Source organism: Neomonachus schauinslandi, chromosome X (assembly GCF_002201575.2).
Source record: "Neomonachus schauinslandi chromosome X, ASM220157v2, whole genome shotgun sequence".
Lineage (NCBI taxonomy): Eukaryota > Metazoa > Chordata > Mammalia > Carnivora > Phocidae > Neomonachus > Neomonachus schauinslandi.
The window spans coordinates 41,736,689-41,748,564 of record NC_058419.1 but is presented as its reverse complement, the minus strand read 5'-3'; the positions used below and the strand labels follow the sequence as shown (position 1 = coordinate 41,748,564).

The 11,876-nt window shown below is 40.9% G+C and overlaps 1 protein-coding gene across 1 annotated transcript in view; it reads left to right on the top strand.

Annotated features, from left to right (window-relative positions):
* Positions 1 to 5,026: 5,026 nt before the first annotated feature.
* The window catches only part of NRK (Nik related kinase), a 168,402-nt gene continuing 161,552 nt past the window's right edge, over positions 5,027 to 11,876 (top strand). The window contains exon 1 of the mRNA XM_044911823.1: positions 5,027 to 5,083. Within this exon, the coding sequence (XP_044767758.1) occupies positions 5,027 to 5,083 (57 nt within the window). The remainder of the gene's footprint in view (positions 5,084 to 11,876) is intronic.

The window sequence follows — 11,876 nt, the reverse complement described above, 5'->3', positions numbered from 1 at the left end:
CACAGCCAAATCCAAGTTTTGTTGGATCTGAAGCTTTTATAATTTGGGGAGCCCACTTCAAAAAGGAATATAAAATTGTCAATACAGGATTACTAGGGCCACTCCTTGGCCCTTGGAAGTACAAGTGAGGTGTCTGGAAGCATAAGTTTCATTGTATCAAGGTAAATGTGCTCTTGTGTGAGTTTGTTCTTAGTGAGGGAGAATGGCTAGCCTGAAGTTTCTAGGTTGGGAATTCCAGGACGAGAATGACATGGCCTCCAAGAGGGAAAAGACAAAAACAAAAGGAAGCCTCATGACCAACTTCAGAAATTTATCTGAGTTTTGGGTTTAATTTCCTTGTTTTAGTTCTCTTTATAAAACAATTGTCTTTTTTTTTTTTTTTTTTAGAGTAGCATTCCAGTTTTCAATAGCAACGAGACCCGTGTTCAGTTAGGATCAGATTTCCAGGGCCTCATTTTAGAAACAAGCATAGCTCAAATCATGCCGAGCTTAAGAGCATTCCATAACAAGTGACAGAAGCTTTGCAAACTATGGTCAGAAGGCACATTTCATGACCTTTAGCCTGAGAAACATCAGGTGGCTTTTTGCTTTGTCCCCAGAGGAGTGGCACGTAGGAAAAAATCAAAAGGAGTGGTCGCAAGGGTGTTGGGGATTGTGGCAGAAATCCTACAGTTGCAGAGGTGTCTCCATAAAAAAGAAAGAAAACTTTAAGAAGGTCCATTAACCCAGTGGCTCCCAAAGAGGTTTCCTCCCTCAACAAGCACTTCCTGAGACGCTTTCAGATATGCTGGCCCAGCCCCTCCCAAGTATACTGGGAGATATTGGATCTTCAGCGCTTGCAAGCACAAGTGTTTGAAAGTATTTTTTCAAGAAGATTGCTATATAACCTTATTTCACAGTCCCACCCAAGACCAATAATTGTAGACAGCAAATTTGTCTTAACAGAAGTTGGCAACATACTCATTTTCATAAATGAGGTGTCAGAGTAGAGAAAAAACAATAAATGACAGATCTTTTTGTGTGTTTAAATGCTTAATAGATGGTTAATAAAGCATTTTATGAGATTCATTTTTAAAGTGTCTATTAACATATATATTGCCAGTCATAAATGTATAAATGAAAAGAAGAAGAAAATGCAGTCTAGAATCTTTTGAATCTCTATATTTTATAACACACATGTGTTCTTGCAATATACTTTCTCCAGATCATGGTGACTAGCAATTTACATGAAAAAAATGAATATGCAGTTATTTGTATGCAAAGATGAAGTATGGATTTTAGAGTTGCTTTTCCCAAAAGGCATCACTGGTTGGTCAGAGGGGAGGTGTTATCAAGGGCTAAAGAATGGAGAGATGCACACTGACCCTCTGGGGGATCAAGCCCATACCCTTGGCACCATGTCTATAGTATTCCTACCAACTAAGCTAACCGGCTATAACCTTGCCATTTAGCACCTCAGGTCTGCCAAGCACGATTGCTCACAAACACAGCCTCCTTCAAGACTTCACTGAGTAGAGTTTGCTCTCAGCCAAAAAAAAAATCCCTGGAAGGAACAGGTATGGATTTTGATATTTTCCAAGCATTGAAAATTGCTGGGATTTTTTTTTCCTCTGGAAGTTTCTTAAGCTTGAAATCCATGATTTTTTCCTGTGAGGTGACCCACTTGGTAATCTCTGCTTAGGCAGGTCACTAGTTACTCTTGGGCTATAACTGGATTCCATTTCTTTTTATAAAAGCCCTTGTTATTTCTGTTAGGAGGGCTTGAAGGCTGAAGGGGGGAAAGGGGAACTGGATAGCTCATGGGCCTAGGGTTAATGTCATCTGATCTCACTTACCCGAGGCTTTTTTGAATTTGGCTCCTCTTCACACAGTCTCAAAATATGCACCAGCCCTTCAGTCATTGACAAGTGGGCTCTGGAGTCAGACTGCCTGAGTTGGAAGCCAGGATCCTCCAATTTCTAGCTGAGAGGCTTTAGGAAAGTTACTTCATCTCTCTGTGCCTCAATTTCCTTGCCAATGAAATCGAGATAATTAAAAACCTGGAAGAATTTTCAACAAAATTAAATGAGATAGTATATACAAAACACTTAGTCCAGAACATATAGCAAGCATTCAATGCACTTTAACTATTAAAAAATACCAACAATCAAAAGTTACAAAGCTCTCAGTGCCTTAAGATAACAGAATGGATTGGAAGAGAAAGAGATGTAATAAATATGGGACATATGGATGGTATTGGCAGCTAAATTATTTCTGGGTAAAACACAACCTGACAAGTTCCAACCCTGAATGGACTAGGGTTGTTTTTTATGTAGTTTGAGGTCAGGAAAGAAAGAAAAAAGAACATCTTGAAAGAGGAAGGGGAAGTGATGGTTATGAGTGAGGAGAAAAGAAGTCCTGAAGTTGGAAAACAAGTGCCCTATTTCAAGGTTTCTCCCAGGGTTAAGCCTCATGCTTGGGGGCCACCTATTTGCCTTCTGGTCTGTTAGCTAGGCTGACCTTCCCCAAGTTGGCCACAAAAATGCCCATAATGCCAGCTTACAAGGCAAAGTTTCCGTGCTCTTCCATGCCTCATTTTTCCTTGAAAATAATAATAACTTAAAAAATGTGTAGGTTCTCTGTCATGTTCTGGTCAAACACCTAGATTTCCCCCCCTCCCACGGGGGTCCGCCCGGGGATGTGGCTAATCCCTATGGAGTCATGAAGCCGCTAGCCTCCCAGGGAGCCTTGCAACTAGAGAGCCCAATGATCTAGCCTGGATTCTTTTGCCTGGTCTGGACTTGTCTCTTTAGACAGGCTAAAACAGTCTCTGCCATCGGGGGCCACGGGGCATTTCCCCACATCCTACCTTCAGCAAACCGCATTATCAGAAAAAAAAAAAAAGTCTTAACTTATGAACCCTTCTTCCCTTTAACAAAGATTCTCTAAAGAGTGCCTTTAAATATTGTATTTCTTGACTCCGTGTTTTGATCTCTGAAAACTAGATATGTATACAAAAGTGTAACTTTCTATTAACTAGCTCACCTGCCCATCTCTAGCCATGAATTGTTGTTTTCAGGCTCATATTTAGCAACATCCAGAAGTTTTTCTAATCACCCAGGAATTCTTAAACTATGTTTTAGAAGGGTAAGATCTTGTGCGGTGTAGTTGTCAAGATTTGGATTCTTGGAAAATGCAATTTCTGTATGGTTTACATCATATTTGAATTAACATGAAAATTCGATCCAGAACACTCGAGTTTCTTTTTTTTGGGGGGGGGGTGGAAGTTGGTTTTCTCCGCACCCGTTAACAGAGAATTTATTTCGCGAGATCCCGTTCCTCAGACAGGCTGTGGCCATTGCAGAGCTCACTGGGGCTCGGAGGTTAAGGAATGTAAAGAGGTCAAACTCCGAACTTGAAACAGACACGAAAGAAACAAAATCCACCAATATAGAGAGAATAATTACAAAAGTTAGAAGTGTGTGTCAGAAATGGTGAGCTTCGGGTCGGTAGGAAGAATTATCCGTGTGAATCTTCCTAGAGGAGGCAGAAATTTCTTAATTAAAAAAGAAACAGGAAACAAACCCCCCACATTGCGTTCCAACCCCAGAGTGCCGGTGCAGGAACGCAGTCTGTAAGCTCCGGGGAAAGTAAGCAGCTTCGGGACATTTTCTAAAGTGCTCTTTGCAGTGCAAGAGCTTAGAATGCGGTTAGTTTTACGTACCGAATCCCTTTCCCATAAACTCTTCAAGAGGCGCCTTACTTCTTAAGGCTAAATCCCGTTGTCAGATTCTTTTAAAACGTGTGTCAGATCCCCTGCGTGTTGTGGGGGAAACGGAGGCGAAGAGTCTGGGCGCTCAGAAACATTTTACAACGAATGAGCGAATGAATGAAACCGGGCCCTAGAGCTGGAGACTGGGAAATTCGCAGGAACTTTCTCTGTGCTCTTTGAACGCAGCAAACTGCACTTAGGAACGGGGCAGCTGGGGCTTCAGAAACTCAGTCTCTCTTAACTTCCAGCACCTGTGGACAGGTGCGGTTCCGACTGAGCAGCCCGGGCCTGGTACCAACTAGCTCCGGGCCAGAAAAGATGCGGCCCGCCTCAAGGGGACATCGCGGCGGCCCTGTCCATGCCGCACCGCCCTCATACAGTGGCTTCGAAGGCCGAGCTGTGGTAGCCCTGCGGCGCACTTGGTGCTCTCTCCCCATCGGCACAGGGGCTCCCCTATGTCTGATCCCTAACTCAGTGCCAAGTCATTTCCTCATCTAACTTGATGGGTCTTTGAGTAAACGAAGCAATAAAATCAGAGGAGCAGAAAGAGAAAAGAGACAACTAGAAAAGGCACAAGTGTTTCATGGAGAGACGAGGGCGCGGGCTGTTTGGACTGTGACAGAGCTGTGAGGCCCAGACTGGGAGCGGCGCGGAGCGGGACCGGTTTTCCGGGGCTGGCAGCTGCCTCGAAAAAGTTTCCTGTGGAACACTCGCCAGCCGGGGCGGGGGCGGCGGGCGCAGCGGTGTATGTGGGAGGGGGCGTGCAGGCGGGGGAGGCCGCACGGGGCCGGCTAGCAAACCGTTATAGTCCTTCAGCACCTCCCTCGGCCAGTGCTCCCCCCTCCCAGCCCGCCTCCCCGCCGCGCGGCTGCCCACCTGGCGACGTGACGCTGCACCAATCCTCTTCGAGCTGCTCCCGGGGGGGGGCCCCCCTCCTTGTACCGCCCCCCTCCCCACCCTGAAAGAGGAGCACCCTGCCGGAGCAGACACTGCGCTCTTGCCCGTGGAGCACCCCTCTAAACTTCTTGGTCTCCAGGACAGACGCTCAGGCTCGTCTTTCGCCTTAGCCAAACTTGCTTTCCCGCCTCTCAAACTCCAACTTCACTCCACTCCTAACTCTTTCCCTCCACTTTCCCCTCCTCTGTCTCCCAAGCCACAAACCCCGGTCCCCTGTTCCTTTCCCCGTCCTCTCCCTTTTCAACTTCTTGTCCGATTCCACCTCAGACTACCCGAGCGTGCCTAACTGAGTCGCCCGCTTTCGATCGGCTCGAAGCCATGGCGGGACCTGGGGGTTGGAGGGACAAGGAAATCACGGATCTGGGCCACTTGCCGGTGAGTAGAGGACGCCCATCGCCTCCGAAGTGCTCTCTTCTGCAGGTTCTGAGCACTGGGGTAGGAGAGGGACATCCGCAAGCTGGGGTAGGACAGGACTTCGACGGGGCCGCGGGTGCGGGAAGGAACCCGAGAGCCGGCTTGCCGAAAAGGCGCCCCCCAGGCACCCGGGCCACGCCAAACTCATGAAAAGGCGAAGGGACGGGGGTGGGGGAGAGAGAAGAGGTGGAAGTGGTGCGGGCCCTAAACTACAGGACATTTTCTAAATGTGGCCCGTTTTGTCTAGCGGTGCTCGGGTACCTGTTCTTGCGGGGCTCGAGGAGAGGCCAAAGAGCACGACGACGCGTGGCTTCCTGAGAGCACTCTTCCCTGTCACCCCACCGCCCTGTCTTTTGCTTCTTTTGCCAAAGGAGATGCCACTCCCGGAGTTACCTTTACCTCTAGGTGACAGCGGGCTAGAAAATTAAAACGTTGGAGTCTCACTTCTCTCACTTTATAATGGCGCTTTCTAAAACCTTATTCTGCCAGGGCACTGTTCCCGATTTAGTATTGCAGGAGGAAAAGCACTCGACGCCGCTTAGGGAAGAAGTGGATTCTGCACACCCCAATTTAAAAAAGAAAATATTGCGCTCACTAACTAACCAGAATTAACTTTTTCTCATGGTTTTCGTTTGTGGATTCTCTTTTTTCTGAATGCCCGGCTTTCCTCCAGAATTCTAATTGATTGGTGAGCTATTATCGCTGTCGTTATTAGTAGACTTATTATTTTAGCAGTGGCGTTTATTTCATTGGCATCTGGTTTCTGGCAGATACTGGATCCCACCCAGCTCCGTTCTTTAAGTTCCCTTTTTAGATTGGCATTTCACTCGCACCCTCTCTTGAATGCAAAGGGCCCCTGGACTCTGAAAGGGAATAAGCATGCACCGTGCTGGAATGATCGCCAGGCAACTATAGTTCAGGGCAGTGGCCTGCTTGCTTTGGGAAAAGCTAAATATTAACCTTGAGGTTATAGGACTATTCAAAGTCACGGTGCTTTAATTTTATACATATTTGGCATTTAAAGACTGTGTTCTTGATGAAGGCAGGCACCTGTCCTTATCAAAAATGGGGCATTCCACAAGCCTCACCTATATAATTTTACACTAGAATGGTGTAGAGGAGGAAGTGATGCACGTGGGTAACATTTTAGCAAATTGTGCTCAGCCTTACAAAAAAGGAACTTCAATATTGACATGTTAAATTGCATATATTAGCATTTTTGTTATTGATACAGCTTTATAAAATAAATCTACAAACTTTTAAAAGTTAGATCTTTTTTCACCTTGCGTATATGAGATTTCTGGGATGTGAAGGCCTCAATTGGTGGTTTCCTTTCTGAGCAGAATTTTCATATTTCTACTAGGTTTACTCCCAAGTAAAAGTGTAAAACCAACGAATAAAATGTTACCACCTATCTCCAACAGTCTCTATGTAGGGTGGGGGAAGGAGGAAAAAAAGCAAACTAGGGCAAATATGTGAAACCACAAATAAGCAAACTGAAATAACCATTTTTTTTCCTAAAATTGACTAAAGAGAGGAATGGGAAAGACCTCATAGAAATGATAGAGCAGGGAATTCCAAACCCAAGGGGGAAAAAAAGTTTTATTGCCACAAAAAAATGGGGGGAAATGGCCCAGACTAACTGACCCGGTCATGGCCCTGGGACATAAGAACTTGGTGAGAGCTGAGGAGATAAGGGGAAAGGCTGAAATCTTTACACTGCAGTTCAGTGGGATATTAGTTTTCTGGGGTTTTGTAGGGGTGTGGAGGGGAGAAAGATGAGGTTGGTTTTTAATGTAGGAATAGGGAGAAAACAAAATTTCATGAAAGTCTCATTAAGTCCTCAGCTTTGAACAAATTGTTCAATTATGCAGGATTTCATTGTGGAGGTCTTCACCATAGCAAATTATGAATATTTGAAAAAACTATGCCTAATTCTCCCCTCTCCCCAAACATACAGGTCTAAACCCTAAGAAATCTAGCAGAAGGGTAATACTCCCTTTAGAATTTCCTTACCGTCTAAATTTTAGAGATGCAAAAAGTTCATGTTGCTTTGGTCACTGAGATATATTTTAATGATTTGAGATTTCTTTGCATTTGACTTATTTCCTGAGTTTCTGAGGAAGTAAAAGTAAATGAAGAGGTCAAAAGACATCGAAGCTAGCTGTTTGGAAGTTTGCATTTTGATGCAAAGTAGATGATAAAGCAAAGAAATCTGCTTATGGTGGGATCTCTTATGATAATTATCTTCAATATAATTATCCTCATAATATATGAAGGTCAGAAAGTTGGCATCAATCAACACCAAATATACCAATTTGGCAATAGCCAGATAATGAGGGGAGATTCAGACTTTGGTGTTTCACACTGAGCAAAACATAATCTTGCAGATTTTAAAATAATTAAATATGGGTTTAGTTTAAGATTGATATATTATGTCCTTTGTGGGGCTGGCCAGCTAAATGACCACAAGGCAAGGACCCTTGAGAGTGGTCAGCCTTGGCTGTGCAAATTTGGATTTAAAGAAAGTGGTGGAAGATTATTTGGTATTTTTGTTATTAGATAGATATTATTTTTAAACCTAAAATAGTAAGCAAGAGTGAAAGCTGGGGAAGCAAGAGAGGGGGGGAGGGAATTGTTTAACCTTTTTTGCATAATGCCTTAAAGTTAGAGACATAAAATAAGAGAGCCAACATAGGAACCAGGAAATGACAGGTCAGCTATATTTAATTAAGAGGTCACTGTAATTTTTTTCTGATTTACTATTGAATAAATATCTCCTACAGGTGACAAAACAAAAAAAGAAAGTACAGAGATTTGTGGTTTGTGCTTCCTTTTTGAAAAGAGAATTGCAAAACCTTTTCTCTTTATGTGTATCTGGGGGGTGAGTGTTTGTGCACACACATATGTAGTATTATTTTCACCTTGCCTGCCAGCAATACCTGGGTGTGTGTGTGTGTCTCCCTCCCCCCCCCATATATACATATTAGTGTATATATATACTAATATATATAAAATTAATATTATATATATATATATTAATTTTTTCCCCTAGTATGCCTATGTCACTCAATCCTTGGGACTGGAAACTATTTCTTCATCTCCAAATCTGGCATGTCTTTCACTATGATAGTCCCCTTTGCCTTCTGTGCCCAGTATGGTTATGACATTCCTCATGGCTGTGGCCTTGGTATTTGACACTGCCATGTGTAGTCCTAATCTATATTGGGGTCAGGATTAGACAGGCCTGGAGGACAGTAGTGGCAGAGGTGATCTGAAATAGCACATGATCCAAAAACTATATTTGAATTACATTAGGTTTATATTTAAATATAACTGTCAGCTCTCCCAGTCTTCCACCACCCAGACCAAGCCTGCTTTCCATACTCAGTCATGAGAACCTTCCCACTTTACCAAGTACCTTAGCCCCCTGTTTTGAAGTAGTTTTACCTTCTAGTCCACTAGAAGGTAATTTAACATGTCAATATTGAAACTTTCAGCATGTCCTCCATTATGTATTTCAAGCATCACCTCAGCATGACATGGTACTTCAATCTATTTTCTCAGTCTTTTTTCACCCAATTTGTAGAGCAGTGGGTTTTATATTAATGCACAAGAATAATGCACAAGAATCATTTGGGGGATCTTGGGACCCATCTTCAGAAATTCTGATTTCATAATTCCATGGTAGGGACAAGGTATCTGTATTTTATTAAGATTATTTTATCCTTAAGTAATCTCTAAACCTAATGTGGGGCTTGAACTTACAACCCCAAGATCAAGAGTTGCATGCTGCTCCAACTGAGCCAGCCAGCTGCCCCAAGTAATCTGTATTTTAAACAAGATTCTCCAGATGATTCTCAAGTAGGGAGAGTCTCTACAGTCCATAGTTTGAGAAACACTGGTCTTGAGGAAGAGATTTTTCCTTTCTAAATTTTCCACTTGAATTGTGAAGCCCATTCTTCCAACTATCTCTGAAACTCACCCTGGCACTTACTGTGTTATATATGTCATTTTCAGGTTTTTCTCTTCATAAACTTTTCATAAAATCTCTATTTCTAATATTTAAAACAAAAAAAGAAAAGCCTCTGCTATTCCTTCTAGGTGCTGTGCAATCTTTTCCCTTCCTTTAGCTGTCTGAATAATGGCTTGTGTTCCCTAGTTCTCTTTCTTTATTGCCCTAAATCTAAAATGTATTGCTACCCATATTGACCACTTATCAGTTCCCTTTTGTTCTTAATTTCTGCTATATTTGGTTCTGTTGATAAGCCTCTGCTTTTGAGTCTCCTCCATGACCAGTAAACACTGCCTTCTAGTGGTTCTTTTTCTTCCTGTTACCCCCCACCCCTATCCTTAATAAAATTGTCCATCAAGGTACTCATTCCTCCCCCGCCTCCTTGAATTCAGAAGACAGAAACAACTCCTGAATATTTTGGGTTTCAGGGAATAACCAGACTAAGACTTTTAAGTTGCAGGAGATATTTTAGATACCTAGAAAATATAACAAAGGTGTAAAGTGTTCGCCCAGCATTTTATGGTTCAAAAATGTTTTAAGACTTAGAATTTTTATAATTTCCTTTGAGAAAGGCTTCTATAAAGTAGGGTTTCTTGTTTACTGACCATTTTTAACTAAATAGAACACCAAAGCATATGAAACTGTCAAATAATCTTCAAATTATTGTAGCAGGCATAGATATAAAGACCTTTCCTTTGCTGGTTTTCTTATCTCAGAGTGGCAGGGCAGAGAAGAGGACCAAGTAATTATGGAGACCCCTCTGATGTGGACTTTTTAATTTCACAGATACAAAAAAAAAAAAAAAGATTCTTTTTCAATGTTTCCTTCATTGGGAGCCCAGAATAAACTTTCTCTATCATTCAGTGGAAAGTCTGATATAAGAAATTGGGTAATAGTACCCTACTAATAATTAGCACAGTTCCTCTCCCCTTGTTTCCCAGTCTGAAAATCATTTAGTCTTGAAAGATACTAGTGTGGAGATGGGGAACAAAAATATTGCATAAAACTAAGGAAAAAAGTACTCTTAGTAAAGATGAATACTAAATTGAGCTGTCTTTAAGAACAGAAGAAAATTTTTTATAACATTCTTTTTTTAAATGTGAGCATGAGGAGAATTACGATGTTTTGGTCATTTGTGAGCAGGAAAAACATTTCCAAACAACATTTCCAAGCAACAAACAATGAATACAGATAAAATAAGGCCTCCAAGAATTCCACAGGTATTTTATTATCCCTGTCCATTTCTTTGTTTTTTTTTGTTCTAGTAATTAAATACCTGAGTTCAAATATGAGTAAAGTATTATACTTTTGAAGGCTAGAAAAAGGCTTAAAGACATTTAGGACTTTTGTGCTCAAAGATTCAGAAATATAGTTGTTCATATAATATAGTAATTCTCTAATATGCGGTATTTTATTCAGCTAAAATGTAGCCTTAACTATAACGAAGAATGGATTACTGATAGGAATCAGCTAACACATTTGATTCTTTTGACATGTGGCCAGAGGTTGTTCCTCCAGAATTAATAATGTCTAATATAAATCCCTTAATAATATCCTTCAAAGAAATATGCTAAAGTGATAAAGTCTTTAGGCCAAACCTTAGCAACTCCTTTGTTGGTTAACTTTTCTTCCATAAATTTTTCAATGAGTTACAATAACAATGATATGTTTAATATCAAGACCACTGTAACAATTTATTTTTATTTTTCTTAAATTCTCAAAATTATCATTTTAAATAACTTTTATATTTTCATTGGGATTATGTTCCCTGGTTATAATAATAGAGTGCATATTGTGACATTGATGATGACTTTAAGAAAGTAGGCTGCTGTTTCTCTAACAGTGTTCATATCAAATCCAATTGGGATTTTAGGACATTAGAATCTGATTTTTTTCCTATAGAATTTTAAAGCTAGAAAATAGCCTAACACAAAACCTTCATTTTATATGTGTGAAAACTAAGTCCCAGAAAGAGTAAATAACTTCTCCAGAGTCATATAGTTAATTAATAGTAGAGCTGGGGCTAAACCTCCAGTCTCCTGACTCTGTCCAGTTGAATACTTATTGACTGAAGTAATCCCAGAGCTGTGTCATTTTCCTATGACAGTTTTGTTAGATTACACATATGCCCTGACAGTTTTAAGAAATCCATTATTTCATTCATATACATTGCATATCCTCAATAGTTCTTCTGTTTAGCTCACATTTGTCACAATGATAAAAATGTTTCAAACAAGGTTAAACGAAGTTTGTGTTTATAGAATGTGCCTTCTATATAAGGCATGCGAATCTCTAAGGATTTGCCAATGATCCTACCACTTTGTTTATAAACTGGCATCTACTTGTACCTCATTTTGGTTTTGCTAATATAGCAAAATAAGCTGCTAAACTAAAAGTTTAAGTAGTGATAAAATTCAAGAAACCATGTTTTGTGGTGAATAAGAAAGAGATATCCATAGTAAAGGTAAAGAGGCAAAATGGAAATCTTAGGAATCTGTCCACAAACATGTTTATTTGTCTCCTGTAATGCCACATTCGGGGTTAAGATACAGAAAATATCATCAGGGAACTTGTGCCATGAAAAGGTATTCAGGTAATGCAAAAATTAACTTAAAAATAAACAAACGCCCCAACTGTCTAGTTAAAAAAAAAAAAAAAAACCCTGCTGTGTTTTAATGCCAAGCTCTTGCTTTGTTATTCATATATATATATATATATATATATATATATATATATATA